Genomic DNA, 20,398 nt, shown 5'->3' on the forward strand with positions numbered 1-20,398 from the left:
TTGATTGGCAAACATTAGTGATTTTCTTTTTAAAAAGTCTGTTACATGTGTACACTTAAATTGAGTGGATTGCTGTTAACGTTTGTTGTCTTTTTACTACAAAATGAGACATCTGATTAGTGCAGTAAAATTATGAAATGTAACAGCTTACATTAGTCACTTCCAATTCAGCTGGCTGTTTTGGTTGTTTGTACTTGTTGGAGGTAGTGGTGAATTTGATGGGTGTGGTCTCCACCGTGAGATGACGACCAGAGAAGGCCTGCAGTGTATCACATAATCACATCACATGATGTGTTACTGTATCTAGTAACATACAGTGGTGTTGAGACTGGGAATTGTAGTAGTGTGGAATCGTTCACTACAAATGGCAATAAAGTTGTGAAGCACCTATGCAATGGTTGCTGCGTATTTCTTACCCTACTCTCACCATACTGTTGGTTCTGGTAGCCTCAATGGCAGTTTCTTGCTCTTCTTTGGCAGCCTATATAAAATGAAGTGTATTATACTGTATTTATGTGTGTAGTCTGTGTTTTACTCTGAGGGCTTCATAGTTTGATGTACGTATCAGTAGCTGTTGGAAATTTGTCCTAGCTCTGTTTTCCGTTTGATGATATTCATGGATCTACAAATTGTGACATTTTTGGTGACAGATAGTGAAGAACACAGACATACCACACCTGAGCATAATATTCTTGCTCCTCAACAAGATCTGTCTCCTGCTGTTGTTCAATCAGCTCATGCTGTAACAGAACAAATAATAGACATGCTATACTCCAGAATATTATAGCACTTGTTTCTTTAACACTTCTTCTGCCTTTCGTTCAGTGATCTGCAGTATCTCCTGTAGACACTCCTGATCTGGTGTGATGGGCCTGGTGCCCTCTTGTGCCAGCTCTCCAGCCACTTCATACCAAGCTTCTCCTTCCTATAGCATTCACAAGTGTTTACAATTAGTGCTATGTACTGGAATTTACTGACCCCAAAAGTAAAGGTCCATTAAACAACAAAAATAATAATAATGGGTTTCCCAAAACTTCCATACATTTGAAAAAGGACTGCTTGTCTGAACTACCTACATTCACTACACTAGGCCCCAAAGTGTCCATTTTAATTATAAAGAAGTTCCAATGATGCTCACCTTGAAATCAAGGTATTTTTCTGCAATACATAAACTGATCTTGTCTTCAGTTGATAGGTCTGCTGGGTAGGACTGAAACCCTATATAAGTAAGGTAGTGTGGTTAGTTAGGGAGGATAAAAGTGTAGTTACCTATTCTGTTACACAGGATGTAGAGTTTGGCCCTAAGGTTGTCAGAGACATCATTGATGGCTGGTGAAGGTAGACAGCTAGGCTGAGGTGTGGTCCCTTCTGATGCTTGTTGTACACCCATCAGAGGTAGAGATGTCTCTGATAGGTAATAAATATGTGCATTACACATGTACATACATGCACACTTGCACGTATGTACACACACGCACACACGCATGCAAAAGCAAAGCAAAAGCAAAGCCTTCAGCTGCCGCTATATGGTCACGCTTCCCAGTGGTCAGCACTGGGGCACCTGTGCGCTACTCAGGTGCTAGGAGTCAGCGCAGGCATGCCCTCCTGGGGCGGGACTAGTAACCTACAGGAGGCTGTACCATGTCTTACAGATGAAGGTGTAGGCATCAGAAGTCCTACCTGGACCTTCAACAGCTATATGAGACATGGACAGTTGAGCATTTGGTTCCCCAGTTTATACCAGGTACCCATTGATGTTACAGCTAGGTGGGCTGTTTCCCCAGTTGGCACCAGGCCACCAGGTCCCCATTTTAACAGTTGAGTAGACTGGAGCAATGTGAGTAAAGTTTCTTGCTCAAGGAAACAACAACACCAAAGTGGCCCTGCTGTGAATCAAACCTGGAACCTTTTAATTACCAGGCTGATGCCCTAACCAATTGGCTATGCTCCCCCTCCCCCACACACACACACACGCACGCATGTACGCACACACACACGTTTCTCAGAGGGGTGCATATTACTTACGTATACACTACACACTACATACCTGCCAGAGTGTTCATATACTCCCTTGGCACTTGCATGTCCTCTTCTTCCTCCCTCCACAGTTTGGCAATCAGACACCATGGATTACCACATTTCTTCCCTTGCCATTGAGTAACATGTTGTATTGTCTATTAGGATCAGTGGGGTATGTAATACACATATGTACAGGTATCAGGGGGCTGAAGCCCTATCAGTTAATGCAACTTTTGTATTTAAGGAACAAGGCTGAAAACCGAGAAATTCTAATTGAATGATTAATTATATTTTCCCTTTTTATTGTTGTAAGTTTGTAGAGCATGGATATGTACAATGATATTATACTGTCATTAAATTTGTAACATTACAAATTAATTGACGTAATATATTTCTTGGCTGCTACCTTTGATAACACAAATTTTTCGTACTAGCCTATTTTTGGAAGGTCAGATCCTTTTTCACAGCTTGGACATTTTGGATTATAGCTATGGTTGGCTTTTATCTATATTTTCTTCTTACGGATAAACAGAAGAGCTACGTAGATAAAAGACTCTTGAAATTCCTAAGTGTCATGTATATATTAACTGTTCTAAATGGACTTGGTACATGTAAGTATGGTTGGTTTTCATGTGATAACTCATTGATACTTAAACAGATTTCCATTATACTGAAGGTTTATACCTTGATAGTTACCTGGAAAATTCAACTAGTTTGTATAAGTGGTAAAGCTGGTAGGCATGACAACAAATTGCAGTAAAGCCAACTGCTCTATTAGACTATCTTGATTATGTGACTCTTGTGTATATTATAGCCTGTCTATTTGAAAAACATGTTTTATAGTACTCTAATAGTGCGCACATTTTTTTCTGAGCACTTCTAACATATATAAACACATTGAATGTTCAATTTCCATGGACAGATGTACGAAATTATTTCTTACTAAGTTTAAATGCTGTATAGCCATTAGCCCTACAGAAATGTAGAAACACTTAATCCTGTGCCCAAAAAAAGCTTTTATTGATTGTATATAGCCTAAAATCAAACTGTACTCTGTATATACAGTGCTCCCTCATTTCCTTGGGACCAAGACATCTTCAGATAATCAAAAAGTTTGGATAATCAAAGCCCATTTATTTATATACAGCCCTGTTCAAATACTCTAATAAAACATACATCGTAGACAAAAATTCTCTAATAGAGCAGTTATTTCTACTGTTTGGATAACAAAGTTTTCAGATAATCAAGGGAGCACTGTAAATCAATAGGTTGAGTTAGCAATCCAAACAGATGTATTTATCTGAATACTTTTGTGTAGAAACAAAGTTGCTCAAATAACTGAGAGCCCACCATATAATATGAAGCATTTCAACTACAATATTTAAGACACACAGTAGTGTGTTGTGCGGCCAAGAAAACCGGCATGCCACATTGTGAGTATATTGACAAGAAGAAAGAAAACAGCTTTTCTCATGCATGCATAGCTCCATGGCCCCTTCTCAAAACCGCACCATTTTTTCATTATAGCTATCTCCAGGTAGGGTAAGGCCACACAGCAAATTTGATTAAATTTGCAACAGCCAATTGCGAGATATGGACATTCAAAATTCAATTTAATTTCTTCGTTTTTTTCTTCTTATGCCATACAGGGGGCTATGGGGCTTCAATTTATTTAGCACACTTTGCAAAAATTGCTATAAAACGTAAACATGCAATTTGATTGCCTCAATCTTTGACACAAATGAAGAGCGTATAAAGGTGAATTCACATAACAAGTTTGCTGTGAGTCTGATGGATATCCACAGAGATATGAACGTTTATTCATGGAAAAAATTAAACTTATGTCACAGCTACAGGGTAAACTGAATATGGAAATAACTTGAAAATTAATGTGTACATAGGCTGATCATCATAGCAGTGATAGTTTAAATAGCAATAGAGTTACAGCTATAAAGTTACTAGACAGATGTTAACAGCATCGTGGGGAGAGCCTAAATGAGCATAGTACTTGTGATTGGCACACACATCCACTATAGCAACTGTGAATGCTAAAGACGGTACTGTCTGTGAAGTCACAAGTGTTGAAGAAGCTATTTCTTTAATCATTGGTGTCAAATATTTTTTTTTTACCATAAGCATGATTTTGCAGGTTTATGATTGTATCTAACAATAGGTTGCTTTAACTACTAATTTAGTAATTTTTTGCTGTGTAGCCTTGTAATTACCTTTTTGTGTTTGTATTGTGTCTGCGTTTTGTATAGGGATGGGTCAAGGGGTCAACTGTGTTAATGAGAAACTCTCTTGAACTGTTGCATGTGATGCTTGTACTGCTGTGTGTTCAATCATGCCTGCCTGAGAAGAGGTTAAGGTTGAGGCTATGAATTTTTGTGCCACCATGTCATTTTGATAAGATAAATATTTTGATTGTAATTGTACATAATTTAATGACTGAAACAACAAAATGTCTCATGTAATTACTTGAATTGTAGCTATTAGTTCTAAATGTAAGCTTTAGAGATGATGGTGGAGTGATAGATGAATTGTATGTTCACTGTGGCACTGAAGGAGTGACAGAGTAAATTGGTACAAACCATGAAGGATTATTATTTTAGTGATGTTTATGAAGATTATATTGGTGGAAGTGATGGAGTGTTTAGTGATAGTGGTGATGGAGGGTACAGTGTAGATGACTCCATGATGGTGGTGAAGGACTGCAAATTGATGGAGGTGATGGAGTGCTCTGTGAGCGTGGTAGTGATTTCTTGTTTGCAAAACAGCTACTCTTTCTTGTTGTGTGAGGGCAGCACACTCTGCCACATATGTTCAACTCGGTCATGATGCCTACATCAACTCTCATCTGCTACCCGAGTCTGGAATTTCTTGGTCTCTCTGCTCTCTGTATAGCTCTCTTCTACATCAGTAGCACGTGTTATGGTTGATAGCACCAACATACTTTCCGTGTCATGGTTGATAGCACCAAGAGCACCAGTAATCCATACTGTAATTTTATGCATGATGGTTGATAGCACCAAAGATAAATAGAAGCGTCAGTGTAATTTCATTGCACAATAGTTTGCTGGTTCACTGTAATATAGAATACAGCACAGAAATCTAGCACGTAGATGTGTAATTGACGCAGCAATACACGTAAGTTAACCGTGCTTTATTTGAGCATGAACGATCACACCAAAACTCTTGCTAGTGTGGGGCTCACTCAGGCTCACCCCAATAAAGCAAAAACAAGTGTACAATTGCATGATTGAGATACTCTAATAGAGCAGTCACCCAGGGCAAAAAAAAGTGCACAAAAAATGTCTAAAAAAACTTACCAGAGTTCAAACCAAGGACCTCCATACCTAACTCCTGCATCCTTAACCACTGAACCATTGGCTGATCACCTCACATAACTTCTGCAGTTTATAAATAAAAGTTTGTAATTTCATAGATCTACCAATAGAAGTAATAGATTGTTCCAGAACATTCTATGTATGTTCTATTAGAAGTCCTCAAAAAAATGTGCACTTTATTAGAGTATTACAATAATATTACCAAATATTGAAGTAAATCATGCAATAAAATACATTTATAAGTCAGTCTTCAATAAACAACATTGTGTCTGTATAGAAAAAAGAAATGTGAGGTAAAAACAACCCCAAAGTCAGCCATAGGCTGGTTTTGGGGCCTTATAAAATGCAAAAAGAAGTGAAGTCCACACAAAACAGCCAAGCTGTGAAAAAATGGTGCAGCCATAAAAAGCCTGGGCGAAAAGGTTGTGAAATCAAAGGTGGCAGCCAAGGAATGGCTGCAATGATGCTATTGCTAATAAATTTAATAATTTTAATAATGGCTGTGTGCATTGTTAAAATTTAACATCATTGCAGCCATTTCTTGGCCACCACCTTTGATTTCACAACTTTTTTTCACCCAGGCATTTTAAAGCTGCACCATTTTTTCACAGCTTGGCTGCTTTTGTATGGATATCAACTTATTTCTCCATAATTATTTTACAACTGAGTTTTTAGCCAGTTATTACATACATTTACAAAAAAAAACACAAATATTCTAATCGAACAGCCACTTTTGCATTCGGATAATCAAGATAACTGAGGCTTGGAAAACCAAGGATGTGGTGCACTGTTTTTGAATCTGAGCCCCTATGAAGACTACAGTTTCTGAGCACACATAAACACTAAAGCAAAGCTTTCAGCTGCCATACTAGCACGGTCATGCCTACCCGGTGGACCAGCAAAGGTGTGGGCACCCAAAGTCCCACCTAGGCCTTCACCCACTATGCGAGACAAGGACAGTTGGGCATTTGCTTCCCCAGTAAACACCAGGTACCTATTGATGTTGCAGTTGGGTGGGCTGCTTCCCACAGTTGACACCAGGTCACCAGGTTCCCATCTAAACAGCTCTGTAGACGGGAGCAATGTGAGTAAAGTTCCTTGCTCAAAACAACAACAACACCAAAACTAGGCATCAAACCTGGAACTTTTCGATTACTAGGTCGATGCTGGCTATGTGCCTCACACACATGCACGCACGCACACGCACACGCATGCACACACACACACACACACCTTGGGATTCTCAGACAGATCAGTGATCACCCCTAACACTTGATTCTTCATATTATCTGGACAACACTGTGTGATATGTGACATATTATATCAAATTATCAGTCATGTCAGACAAACAGTTTACCTCTAACAAATCTAACAACAAGAATATTCCCTCATTTTCTAGTAGAATTTCCTCAGCTAAACTGCTACCCACAATAGCACACCTGTGTAGGGATTAATGGGACAATGTGAACTTAGCTATCATCCAAATATTATACAACAGTGGATTTAATACAAAATTGGCAAGGAAGGTTTAGCAATTTCTTGCTGAATTAACTGTAAGAACACAGAATTTATCCAAGGAAACGATCCTTATTTGTTGACAAGATAAATCCCCTTAACTACTAATAAACCTTTTTCATTAATGTACAACAAATGATTTACAGTTACCATATGCAATCAACTGCTGACAAGAGCAATCGATGGTGACCAAGTCCACAGCTGAACTTTTTGATGTCCATTCTTAGGTAGGGTAGAATGGCCTGGATACCACCAGAACTGCAGAACAGCTCCTGAAATGATGAATAGGTATTGTACATGTATATGTATATGTTAGTAACACAAAAATGCACAAACACACACACTACCTTCCTATGCAGATCATGCTCACATAGTGAAGACAAGATGATAACAGTGTCAGTTTTCATCTCAATAAGAACAGAATTGTCCCCATCTTGACTCAACTGGGAGGTCAACAAACCTGTACAATACCATATCACATGTAGCTTAAGTGTACATACCACACTAACTTATGAACAAAGATATAGCTCCTTGATCAGCAAGGTCTTGTCGAATGATGTCATTTCCTGATGTGCACATGCTCAGTAAGAGTCGCAACACATATCTCAACTGTGACATTCTGTTACCACGACCATTATCACCATGGAAACTGTTCCCATGACCACCAAAATCTCCTGGGGGCACAGAAAACAAAACTAGAATATCAATGAACAATTTACACCAAGTCACTTACCATGCCTAATACACCATTCCAGTAATATCAATAGTCTAGTATTCCCCTGGCACACTGTGTAGTCCTCTATCCGTAATGGGGCAAGAGTACACAAGGAGGATAGTGCCTGTACAAACAATAAAACTCTAATAGAACATGCACAGAATGATCAATTATCTATATTTGTTAGCTAATAGCTACAAAACAATTAATGTGGTAGGAAAGGTGAAAACAGTCAACCCATATGTAACTTTATCCACTTTTACATACTCCAGAAAATACAGATCCTCTTGCAATTCAGGTAGGTGGTAAACTAGAAAATATGGAGGTGCTGGACACATCAACTAGTCACTTGGGAATGGGATACAGACATTATCCAACTGTTAGCAGCCCTAGTGGCCTTGGGAGCTATGTGCAGTGGATCTAGGCTTCACAAGGGCTAGTACTAAATTTTAATATACAAGTGGAAGGCTTAAAGTGGTCACATCATTTTTGTCGTCCTTTGTGAAGACAGTAAAAAAAGGTACAATTAGATGTGTTGCAGCATCCCCTAGATGGTGTAGTACTGTTATATCTTTAAATTTCACTGGTCAAGAAAAAGATGTTTAATTCCAGTTCACAAATGCTGGTCTTTGAATTTGATGAAATCCTTTTGGTTATTCGGTAATTAGATTATTTATTTTAAGTGTAACTCTAAAATATCGGTTGACCACCCCTCACTAGCTTTTAGAAAACTTTTCCTGGTATCCTTATCCCTTTATCATTCTATTGTAAATGCACTGTTAGGTACCTAGCTAGCACACTGAAAAAAATTAGCACCACAAGTACCCCTTAAGTCAACCCTTGAATAGAGTGCAGGCAGGGAATCACTGGTCTAAGAAAGAACAGATAAAGTGTAATTGTCTCAACACACTAGTTAATAAAGGTGGGAGACTGCATCAAGTATGGGCTTTGTGGATGACAGGGGCAAATACAAGAGGGCTATGAAACACCACTCTCATTCCAAAATTTGTTACATACGTATGCCTTACTTGCTACAAAACATGTTGCAGAGGTCAACATATGTGACCCGGTCTGTGAAAAGGGGTCTTATAGCCTTTCCAAATTGTCAGGTTTGACTAATCATAACTCCTCATGTTTTCAACCTATCACCTTCACATTACACCAAGCTATAGTGCTATGTTAGGGGTATAAGATGACCAAAGTTCAGGTGATAACACATTCACAAGTCAAGTTACAGGTTGCAAAGTACATGCATTTGAAAAGGCTATAAGACCCCTTTTCGCAGACCAGGTCACATATGACACAATATTCAGTTCAGCAAATCATATTGGTATGACCACACAACACACACACGCACACACACAATGTATATTCTTATCCAACACATACCAGCAGTTGCAGCTCTTCAAATTGTGCTGCTGTCCAGTCTGGTCCAGCTTTATCATTGGGTATTACATATGAGAACAGCCCAAGTAGTGCCATACACTCTGACAATACCTTCACAATAATATAACACACTGTTATGACTATTGCTACCATTAAACCAACAAACCCTGAGGGCTGATGGATCAGAACTAAACGTAACTAGAAGACACATAAAAAGTTTCTTCAGTTCAAAATCCTCATGTTCCTGAGTGTGTACATGAGATGTACACACAAGTACAAACACACACACTACTACTCACTTGTGTTAGTTTGATGGTTTTTAAAATATCTATACCAGCTCTGCTGACTATAAAAACAAGTCAATAGCATAACAGAAGCATCCACTAGTGGTACTAACCTTCTGGATGTGTAGCAAAGATGCACAAATCCTTTAGAAATTCACTCTCCTACAAGCATGTAACAATAGGATCAGTAATGATACTGTGTACGTGTATTACTCTATTAGAACACTCAGTAAATTATTTGACTAAATTCACACTTACCACAAAAGGAGCATCAGGACAATTAGCTGCTATTATATTACAAATCACTAACATGTCATTCCTAAAGAATACAACCCCACAAATAATGTACAGTACTTCATTAGTTTTGCAAAGGATTCAGTCTTCGACTATTCTCCTCATACTGATAATCACCTTAGTTGTCTCACATGAAGACCAGCAGAACCATTTACCATTAAATCACAAAACACACTTCTTAGTATCCTAAAAATAGGAGTATAATATAATCAAAGTAGGGAAACTTAATTCAATTCTCACCTCATACATTCTAAACTGCTCAACTGACTGGCACCCTATGCAAAATCAACTAAAGATCACCACTGTGTACGTGTTCATTCACTCACACACACTCGCATGCACGCACATGCACACGTGCGTGTGCGCACACACACACACACACACACACACACACACCTGTATTTTAGAGCCGTTCTCCAGTAAGTTCCATAACAGTTCTATAGTGATTGCTACTTGTCTGTGCATACATTATACACATATCTATACTATTTGCTAGTGTAAGGCTTCTTACTTGTGAGATGAGCTACCATTGGCTAGTGCTTCACACACCACTCTAGCTCCATCCTCTGCCAGCATGCAGTTACAATTGGTCACTGCAATAAACATGATAACATAGAGACCTTATCATCTTGTGTGTGTGCGTGTGTGTGTGTGTGTGCGTGTATTGTGTGTATCAGCACAGGTGCAAATGCACACAGTGTGTGTCATACGTGTGTAACACGTGTGTAACACGTACCAGTACTGGACAAGATGTGGAGGGTATTCAGAATAGAATTTCTAACATTGACATCTTCAGTAACTCCAAATATCTACAAAGTTATACATAGACACAAAAGCTTTGACTATCAACTACTGCAATTGCCTCCATAGCGGGTCAGTATTCCCTACTACTAACTTGCATGATCTTTCCAGCCACTCCACTTCTCTCCACAATGGCAGCATTGTAGGATAGCTTGGTTAACTGCAGATCTACATGATGATGAAAATGTACCAGCAATCATTCAGATCAGCACTACAGCTGTACTCATTGCAGTAAAACCATACAAACTCTGCAAACAATGTAGTCCTGTGTATGACTTTAAATATAGCACACAAAATGCTTCACTGTAGGAAAGAAATAAGCTGTTTTGCCTGTAGACCAGATTTCGCTATAATGAAAATACATTTAGACGAAATCCGAGGCATATTGCAACAGCATTCAAAATATTGTTGGTACAAGAAGCAAGTGTTACAGTACTATAACTACACAGCTATATAGTGGTAATACTACAAACTATTTACCTTCAGAGACCAGCTGTCCACCAGGGTCAGTAAAAAACACTGCAACGGATTCTGCCACTTGAATCTGAATAGAAGGGGTACCTACTTCCAGTAGTTTACCTTACAGAAAACAAATCTCAACACTTTATCATAATACATGCATACTCACCTAAACATGACATTAGTTGAATGACTGATGGAGCAAATGAGTTTTCATCTGAGGCTCGTTGCATCAAGAAGGGCAACCTGAGTGATTTCAATAATACATACAGTTGCTCAATGTATGCTAGATACCTGCATAATTTCACTAGCCTACACACTGGTACTTCATATTCAGGATAAACTGATAACCTCTCTGAACATAACATGAACAGTCTACACAGTTCAGACAAGTCACTTAATAACTAACAGAGCAGTTAAGAACCATACCAAAAGCATAGCAAAAGTATCTATAGCTACATGATTTTATTTTTATTTTTTGAGTTTCAGATTGTTTAAATTATAGGATACAAATCCTTGTTTATTGCTGTTGGCTAGAGACTTCAAAGCCTTCACATGTCGTTCCACCATTCCCTCCTGTACAATATGGTACATCAACAGAGTAGTGTTGAGGGACACTCACTGAATGCCTATGAGTCATCAACCCTACTGCACGTTGTGCAGTCATGACCGGCTTGTCCACCAGTGGAGTAGCCATTATTGTAGACTCTGTGGACACAGAATGGCTCAGTAAAACACTTATTTGATTTCATTATGACTTTACAGTGCTGCACACAGGGACAGATATCAAGGTGGATAGAAATTTAATACAATGTAAAAGATATTAACGTAGCACCTAAGCCCAGTCCCGCTACGAAATCAAAGGGAATTACTGACCGCCTTAAATTAGTTCATATGCCTGCCAATATTGTAGACCGGGTAAATTTAAAACCACAACACACTACACTAACCTTACATTTAGTGACTGGAACGGTTCATTGTTACATTTTCTTGTTACCCAGGAAACGTGGTGTGCGTTAATTAGAACAGGTACTTTACCACGCGCAAACCACGCGTTACACCCTATAAACTTTGCGAGTGCACATGGCGGCATTGCCTCAGAACTTTTCAGCTTTTTCGGTCTACCAGCGCAACAAGGAGGAGAATGAGAAACTGACAGAGAAAGAATCAGAACAAGAAAGGGTAACCTCACATTATGCATTATTCTCATGTTACCGGTACACACCCATTATTTTTCTAATAAAGGCACTCTGATTTCAACTGTTGTTTCATTGTTCCACAGTTAGTACAGAATGGACTTGATGGTGTTAATAGTATCAGGGTTAGTGTACAAGATAAAGAGAATATGGCCGGTGCTGGCAAGACTAGAACAAGATTTAAGAACTTCTCCATTAAACTACATGATCTTGCCTACTCTCCAGTACTAAAGCATAAGATTGGACTAAAACGGAAACTGCTTCATCAAAAAAACAATCGTGGAATCAAGAAAAAAAGAAGACTGAATGGAACTTCTGATAAGAAAACTTCAACCACTTCAGAAAATGTTGTGCAAACAGATTTTGCAGAGCTGTCTGAGGAGGAGCGGCAATCTTCTGGTATATTAGAACAGTGTTGGAAGTCTAGAACTCCTTTTATGGAAGCATTTGATATTGATCAATATCCTGATAGTAGAGAAGCAGCCAGCATGTTGTTAAAATGGTTGATCTACCCTGTACAGAGTGATAAGTTTGTGAGGTACTGGCTTGTACTATAAAGTATTTCAGTATTGAGTTTTGTGATATATTTAGAGAGCTATGGGAGAGGAAGCCCTTACTGCTGAAGCGACATAGACCATATTATAATGATGGGTTGTTTAGTTGTGCTGAGTTTGACCGCATTTTACGAGAAGTACTTAATTTGTCTGTGTAGAGTGCATGTGTGTTGTGTTGTGTTGTGTGTGTATTTTTTGTAGTGTGGTGTAGTATGCATGCCAGTTTGTATGTGTGTATGTAACATTTACTACTGTATGATTATTTGTGTTTGCCATTTTCAGAACTGTTTGGAGTTTTCAATGAACATAGATATCACCAAATATCAAAATGGTAAAAAAGAGACTTACAATCCAGAGGGACGAGCCCATGCTAGCACTGTGTGGGATTTCTACCAGGTATATATATAGTGCTAACCATCATGGTATTCTTAAATTTTGTGGTATTTAGAAAGGATATTCAGTGCGGCTTCTGAACCCTCAGACCTTCTCTCAGTCAATGTGGAAACTAAATTCAACACTGCAAGAATATTTTGGCTCATGTGTGGGAGCCAATGTGTAAGTGGTTATCTTTTTTTAATTAAAATGCCTCTGAGGTACCTCGTTGTAGTGACCAATTCAAGCACAGTTAAAATGTTTTATCTCTATAACCTCATTGATAAGGCTACAGTGTACTTCATTTAAATTGACCATGTCAAGTACACCCTAAGGTGTACTTCAAAATTGTTTTTGCTGTAACAACTTTGTGTCCAATAGATGTTACTTTGCTACAGGTATCTGACTCCCCCTGGGTCTCAGGGGTTTGCCCCACATTATGACGATATTGAAGCATTTGTACTCCAACTGGAAGGGAAGAAGAATTGGAAGTTGTACTTCCCACGGTATAGACCGTTAAGTGCTTAGCATAGTAATACATATCCCTCTTTACAGAAATGATAAAGAAATATTACCAAGATTCTCTAGTGGTATGTTATGAACAATGCAATTTTGTAATTGCAGTGTTTGTAAATTGTATTGTAGGAAATTTTCATCAGGAAGAAATCAGTGACCCAATACTGGACATTACTCTTGAGGCAGGTGATATGTTGTACTTCCCAAGGGGAACCATCCATCAAGTACGTACAACATTATCACCTGTGTTAGATGTGATTGTGGGTTGTGTTTCAGGCACAAAGCTTACCAGACACACACTCACTTCATGTCACTATCTCTGCTGCCCAGCGAAACTCCTGGGGTGATCTACTAGAGAAGGTTTGAGCTGTTATTACTCACTTACTGTTAATCCAAGTGTTTTTAAAGCTAGTACCAATGGCACTATCAATTGCTGTGGAGCAAGACAAAGAATTTAGGGAGTCACTGCCATTAGATTATATGAACTACATGGGAACTGTACACTCTACTGATGTAAGCTGATTTTGCTTCATAAGAGAACTGAATTAGTAATGTGCTTGTTTAGAATGAGACCAAACGGAGCCAGTTTGGCAAGAAGCTGGCTAGCTTGATGAACAAGTTATTAGGGTACATACCAGTTGACGAAGTCGCTGATCAGGTTTGACCCACTACTACCTAATAACTTCCTGTATTATTCTCTCTACTGTTGCAGATGGCTGCAAAGTACATGCATGACTGTTTGCCACCGTGTTTGACAGAAAGTTAGTTGCACCAAAATGTTTTATGGGTTATATTGTGTGTTTTGTACATATAGAAGAGAAAATGTGTGGTATTTGGGGTTCTGGAGCCCGGTGGGATCAGAATTTAAATAAATCAGTTGGCAGTAAAAAGTTTAAATTGTCAACTCAGATTAAACTTCTCAGGCATGGGATAGCAAGGTCAGTGGGGAGAGACTATAAGGCACTGAGTTTTGGGTGACTGTTCTATTAGGGTAATTACTGAACCTGATGCTGGCTTTGGTGTGTACTACACCACAGAAAATTCCAGGATCTACCATGAGAAGGAACCGCTCTGTCTTGACCTGGATGAAGAAGTAAGAGCTGTATAGTAAATAAGGCAGGGGGTTTAGAAAGTTACACTAGGTGTGTACTGTTTGTTTTCTACATATATAGTAACTTTTTTCTATGAGTTTAATATGGGAGGTGCTTGTTGTAAATGTATTAAACTACAGCTTTTAGAATTTTATTCCCCATTAGAATTTTTTTATTTGTCTCTTAAAGGCAATCCCAGCTATGGACCAGTTGATGAGCAGCTACCCTGACTATATTGAAGTGAGAGACCTACCTCTAGAAGAAGACCAGTCCAAAGTAAGTACATAGTTGAACAAGTGCCGTTACTGTCACTCTTTGCAGATTGAATTTGCTACGGTGCTTTATAGTAAAGGAATAATTATAAGCAGAGACATCAACTAAATGTATACATGTTTATATTATTTATTAACTGTCTAGAGTACACTAAGTGCTCTTGCTATTCTTTATAATGTGCATAATTAATATATACGTTCCCACAATCGAATTTTCAGAACTAGTGTACTTTAATCATTTCGTGCAGCTTTCCTCTTAAAATGCCGCCGAAAAAGAAACGATTCGAGTCGAGATTTCCACCAGTAAGTCATGTTAATATTACAATGGCAAAAGGGCTTAACGAAAGCCTACTGTTTGCAACAATTTACTCGCCATTTAGCGCTCGTATCTCTATACAGGCTCGCATCAAGAAGATAATGCAGCTAGATGATGATGTGGGGAAAGTGGCCGCGTCAGTTCCTTTAATTATTTGTATCCTTATTACTTAGTAAAGCATTAATGATGTGTGTGTATTTCTGTGTGCTGTTATAAGATAAGGTGGGAGTATATGTAGTGCCCATGTTGTGGTTGTCATGTATGCCAGGCTCTTGCTGTAGATAGATCCACAACCATGGTCTATTAACCAGTCAATTCCACTAAATCATTCTACAGTGGGTCAGAGGTCAAGACGAGACAACAAAGCTCAAAACCCACAATATATGTTTAAAACCAGGTTTACACAATTATATGCAATTCACAAGATGTAAATCTCCAAGAAGACACTACAAAGCTCCAGAAAAAATTTCATTGATGTTTCTTCCACATAGTAGCACGCACCAAGAAATTATACCAAATTACAAGCGTAAGCACGCATTAGAAAATCGGGATTAAGGCAGCAATCAAAACTTTGAGAAGAAACACTCAAGTCACTGGTCAAGCACTGATGTATGCCTCATGTAGGGCTGGGGGATACTATGAACATATCAGAATATCGGGATAGTATTGTTATCGTGTATTGCCTATCGTTTGAAAAATTACTATCGGACAGTAATTAAAATGTAAAAATATGCAAATATTCATGCAAAACACTTGTAAAAATAATATTTGAGAACAAAAATCAGTCTTAACAAGTTGATGTTGTGCTACTTCTAAAAACCAGGCGCCATGCAGCTAGCTAACTCATCTGGAATAACTATAGACAGTATATACTACTATGAATTAACCAACTATGTATTACAACTTTACAATAGGGTAGTTTGGGTTGTGCAATAATATAATTAGCTATTTCTCGTATTTCGTAATTCATGAAATATTCGTAATTCATGAAATATTCGTAATTCGTTCAATTACGTTGCTATGCACTGCTAAGGAAGCGTTTGTTAAATAAACCGCTTTTACCAACATATTACGCACAAACCTATCTTTTAAACTGTTTTATAGTGTGACTAACGTGTTTTTCCCCACAAATTCTTTCGACAAAGCCTCAAAGCTGCTCTTCATTTTCGTTCGCGTAAGTAAGGGATACGCCCCCTTTCAACTCGAAGCGATAGGCTATTCCTGGCAGTGTACGAGGCCTGCACCGTTGTTTTTCAGTTGCTAAATGCCTGAAAACCTCAAGGGGAAGGTAGTCTGAGGAAAGTCACCACACCCGTATTTCAGTCCGTCGAAAAGAAACCACCTCAGAGCAAAGTTCACCTGTGCAGAAGTTTAATACAGACTTCATTTCACTTTTACTTCTTACACAAAAGCTGCTTTTACCGTTATTAAACGATTTTGCTCACGTGGGTGCGTACGGACAAACATAGGTAGATAGGTACACACACACACTTTTACGAAAACAATTTCAGTAAACCAGGCGCACGCCCACAGCCGGCCTTCGGCCGGCTGTGGGCGTGCGCCTGGTTTAAAAAGCTGTTTAGTGTCTTAGTCTAAAACATATCCATAAGTACACCCCTCCTTGCACATTTCTGTGAAGGTAATAAGGGGGCATCTCCAAACTGATTTTGGTACGCTTAACATCATAATGACGCTAACTTCAGACCCCCCCCCCCCCCTCCTTAATGTCACTCTATGAAAACAATGCATTGGCAATAGAAGCACAAGACGTTATATTCTTTACCTGAAAACATAGTCTACAAACAGTATAGCTGTTTAATCACGTCACTTTCTCTGTTCTATAGCTGTTTACACTATAACTGCTTTAATAAAAATTAATAACATCATGGGCTGAACCCCCCTCCACCCTTAACGTCATTATGACGTTAAGCGTACCAAAATCAGTTTGGAGATGCCCCCTAAGTAGATTTTCACTATTGTCTATCGTGAACTGTGTCTTACTATTGTTTGGACATTGAAAAATTCACTATCGTCCACCCCTACTTCATGTCACAGGTCAAGGTGAAATTTTGCCTGGTCAAGACTTTGATCATGGTTGCAGATCGACCTACAGTGAGTGCCAAGATGACACCCCCTTGATAAGTCAAACTGTGATCAAACTCTTGACCTAACAAATTTTCACCTTGACTTATGACTTTGCTTATACTTAATTGATTGTAGGTTTCAAACATTCTTCATCCACTAACTTGTGGCCTTAACCATTGGCCACGAGTTTGACTGCAATTGTAAATAGACCTACCAGAAGTGTGCTATAAAGAGTTAATATTAACTCTTGATGCTATATATTAAAATTTTATTGTTCATGCTAATTTAACCACTTTGAAAACATCTTGACCATTGCCTGGCATTGAAATTGGTTATGGTAGACTGGAGTTGTGCTCTTGTATTGACCATTTATGAAAATTTTTGTGATTATATATATATAGCAGGCAATAATATTTCTAACCAAATTAAATATTGCTCGGTCAAATGCAAAATTGTTCAGAGTTTGCCAACTGGACTTTTCTAGTGTTGAGTTCTATCACATAAAGAGGTACTCAAGCAAAGGACATTGTGTACTGTACATGTGGTTAAAGTAATGGCTAGGTGCTATACTAATGTGTGAAAGTTTTCCCCAAGTAGTCCATATTCTGTGTGACTAAGGACTTATGGGCACATTAAAAACAATTGTTTTTATTGAAGATGTCATAGAAGTAAAAGCCTGCTCTTTTCCTTATTGCAGATGAGGTCAACATTGAAGCCTTATAACATCATCCCTCATCTCCTGGGGCAAATTAGTGGCATTTTAATATTATTCATTGTGTACAGAATTGACAATATGAAAGAAATTGTGGTTTGCTTCACCGAAATTGTGGTTTGCTTTACCTATATACAAAAAAAAAATTGTATGTTTCCAGCATATCAAGGCTACAGTAAAGCCCCTCAAAGGCTACCAAGAAAGCCTGACGATACCTGTGTGTCTCATTTTGTCCCCACTCTTTTTATCTACAACTGGCAATCATTTTGTTTGTTCCTTACATAACATCTATAGAGAACTACAGAGGTGGCTTACTAAGTGAATTCACTGTTCAGGAGTCTCTTTTCCTGAACTACAACTTATTCACTGGACACTTGTCCATGGTGCTTTTGTCTAAAAAAGACATCCCTCAATGTAAATATTGAGCGGTGTTTACTTAAACTTCTTCCTGTACTATAATAATTTTTTAGCCTCAATTATAATTTGTGTGTTCCCAATTTATGGCTTGAAGCACAAATTGAGATAAAATTAAAGTATTAATTGTGTGTACAGGATTACACACATTAAATACCTTAAAGGTTCTCTTTGCAAATTGAAAATTTCTTATAAATTTTTCAACATACGGAATATCCTCTAACACAAGTCACAAGGTTATGAATGGCTTTGTGTGTAGTTCAGTAGATTCATTGCTATACCAGGAACTGTTTTTCATAATTGAAGTAACCCACATGGGATGGTGTAGTGGTACCCACAGACCACTGGTTGATCCTGCATTGGGGAATATCATTTATCAGTCGAGATTTTTTACTACAAAAGTAAATTCATGAGGGAAGCTTGGGAAGTGCAGAAAGGTTGGAGTATTTAAAAATGAAAACACTTGATCGAGGCACTTATTTAAGGTCCCTAAAAATGTCCGTAGTGGACACCTTGATAATCAGAACCTTTTTTAAAATCAGTCCCAAGTTGTCCATATTACACAGGTTACATTGTATGTTAGTATAACAAAGTCAAGCTACATTATTTTGTCTCGGCAGCGTTTAAATTAAATTCTACAGGTATCTTGTAAGGACAGGGTTATGTATGGAAAATAGTACCACACCCTTGGGCATTACAAATTCACTATCTGTCTAGAAACTAATACACCCACCAAATGTTTTGCTCAAAGCTGTTTGTTTTTCTTGACGCACTTCATTAGCCAGAGCAGTAGAGATATTTCTTCAAAAGATGTTGACAAAAGCCGATGAGTATGCCTCATCACGTCAGACAAAAACCATCACAGTCCAACACATGTATGTCACATTTGTATGCCATATGTTAGCACCATGACTTTCCTGTATGGTATTTGTAGAAGCTTTTTTTTTGTCAGCATTGTATCCTTAAAACTTTGTGTGTCTGAAACTTGACATGTGTACATGTATCCTTTCCTGGTAAATAAAGTTTTATGGGTACAGTGGAACTTAGCATGTAACAGTAGTAGATGATTCCAAGTATTTTGATTTTAAATTGCACCCCTATTTATAGTGATTGTGACTTTCAATCCCGTCCTTTATTTCATAGCAAACATGTATAAGCATTTATTTTGTGGCCTGTAGTTTTTTTTGTTTGTTTGTTCACTACACTAGCGAGTGATTTGCTCTATTGTTTCCTTTGTGATCGACTTCTCTTGTCAATGAATGGTTTGTGTGTTTCTCACTACACCTGTTTAGAAGACATGTTTGTAAACACTTCCCTATGTTTACTCTCTACTTCAGTAAACACTGTATCGACAATGAGAAAGAATGGGATTTCTTGAAGGCACTGGTTGCTAAGATACCAGACATCAACAGCAGTGAAGCACTAGCCAACGAGGAAGGAAAGAAACGTGGAAGGTATTTTGTGCATGAAACCCTCTTTAAAATGGAATAGGAATTCAACAAATTAGACTAGAATTTCGTAAAATTATTAAATTAAAATAGTAGTGGGCTTAACTAACGTATCCTGTTAAATTTTATCCTATAAGATTTCTGAAATTCTGCAATCCAGGCAGCCATGCTGTTGTTAATATGAAATGTGTAGGAGTTTGATTACCAGCCTCTGATTAGCTGATGTTGCAAAATATAACAATTTTGTGCCAACCTTATGAAATTCATGCAACTCCACTATTTTCACAGGTGTGAAAGTTCACATTTTCAATTAACTACTTAAACTGTGGTCATTCCCTAAAAATACTCCCTTGGTCATTTTTATGTCAAAATGATTTTTAAGGTATTTTCCCAGTTGGTGCTCTTTTCTATATCTCCTCCTACCCTATTCCCATTGATGTCTGTTTCATAGGAAGCGCAAGTCTAGCACTGCTGGAACTGAGGGCAAGTCTGCTAACAAGTTGGAAGTTCCAGTTGTGAGAAAACGAAAGAGAAGAAAAAGTTCTGAGTCAAAAACTGAAGATGGCTACAGCAGTTCTGGAGATGATTCTACACACCAACAA

General features: G+C 38.2%; 3 protein-coding genes across 4 annotated transcripts in view; 2 read left to right on the plus strand and 1 right to left on the minus strand.

The window, feature by feature from the left end:
* LOC136269372 (cilia- and flagella-associated protein 69-like) lies at nucleotides 1-11,861 on the minus strand. Of its 2 annotated transcripts, none has more exons than XM_066064923.1 (33): nucleotides 11,771-11,861; nucleotides 11,443-11,528; nucleotides 11,331-11,396; nucleotides 11,115-11,224; nucleotides 10,990-11,066; nucleotides 10,842-10,940; nucleotides 10,456-10,529; nucleotides 10,297-10,369; nucleotides 10,072-10,153; nucleotides 9,957-10,017; nucleotides 9,801-9,835; nucleotides 9,678-9,746; nucleotides 9,525-9,585; nucleotides 9,380-9,428; nucleotides 9,282-9,328; nucleotides 9,149-9,226; nucleotides 8,986-9,093; nucleotides 7,615-7,720; nucleotides 7,391-7,555; nucleotides 7,229-7,341; nucleotides 7,032-7,153; nucleotides 6,724-6,805; nucleotides 6,600-6,665; nucleotides 2,048-2,174; nucleotides 1,270-1,407; nucleotides 1,139-1,218; nucleotides 791-925; nucleotides 678-740; nucleotides 536-622; nucleotides 417-481; nucleotides 316-358; nucleotides 152-259; nucleotides 1-96 (listed from the first exon to the last, which is right to left on the minus strand). In XM_066064923.1, the coding sequence occupies exons 2-33, from the start codon at nucleotides 11,515-11,517 to the stop codon at nucleotides 94-96; spliced, it is 2,667 nt and encodes an 888-aa protein (XP_065920995.1). In that variant the 5' UTR covers nucleotides 11,518-11,528; nucleotides 11,771-11,861; the 3' UTR covers nucleotides 1-93. The 2 variants fall into 2 exon arrangements, with proteins under 2 accessions (XP_065920995.1, XP_065920996.1); XM_066064924.1 differs by having other exon boundaries at nucleotides 11,776-11,860.
* Nucleotides 11,838-15,046, plus strand: LOC136269374 (ribosomal oxygenase 1-like). The gene is made up of 16 exons (XM_066064927.1): nucleotides 11,838-12,002; nucleotides 12,103-12,554; nucleotides 12,608-12,707; nucleotides 12,853-12,966; nucleotides 13,019-13,125; nucleotides 13,341-13,448; nucleotides 13,498-13,532; nucleotides 13,588-13,682; nucleotides 13,735-13,818; nucleotides 13,867-13,971; nucleotides 14,024-14,116; nucleotides 14,171-14,219; nucleotides 14,273-14,396; nucleotides 14,449-14,551; nucleotides 14,739-14,825; nucleotides 14,871-15,046. The coding sequence occupies exons 1-16, from the start codon at nucleotides 11,904-11,906 to the stop codon at nucleotides 14,928-14,930; spliced, it is 1,815 nt and encodes a 604-aa protein (XP_065920999.1). The 5' UTR covers nucleotides 11,838-11,903; the 3' UTR covers nucleotides 14,931-15,046.
* Nucleotides 15,010-20,398, plus strand: part of LOC136269376 (dr1-associated corepressor-like) — a 6,087-nt gene continuing 698 nt past the window's right edge. The window contains exons 1-5 of the mRNA XM_066064929.1: nucleotides 15,010-15,124; nucleotides 15,221-15,293; nucleotides 19,130-19,223; nucleotides 19,686-19,802; nucleotides 20,248-20,398. Of these exons, the coding sequence (XP_065921001.1) occupies nucleotides 15,083-15,124; nucleotides 15,221-15,293; nucleotides 19,130-19,223; nucleotides 19,686-19,802; nucleotides 20,248-20,398 (477 nt within the window). The 5' untranslated portion in view covers nucleotides 15,010-15,082. The remainder of the gene's footprint in view (nucleotides 15,125-15,220; nucleotides 15,294-19,129; nucleotides 19,224-19,685; nucleotides 19,803-20,247) is intronic.

Source organism: Dysidea avara, chromosome 10 (assembly GCF_963678975.1).
Source record: "Dysidea avara chromosome 10, odDysAvar1.4, whole genome shotgun sequence".
Classification (NCBI taxonomy): domain Eukaryota; kingdom Metazoa; phylum Porifera; class Demospongiae; order Dictyoceratida; family Dysideidae; genus Dysidea; species Dysidea avara.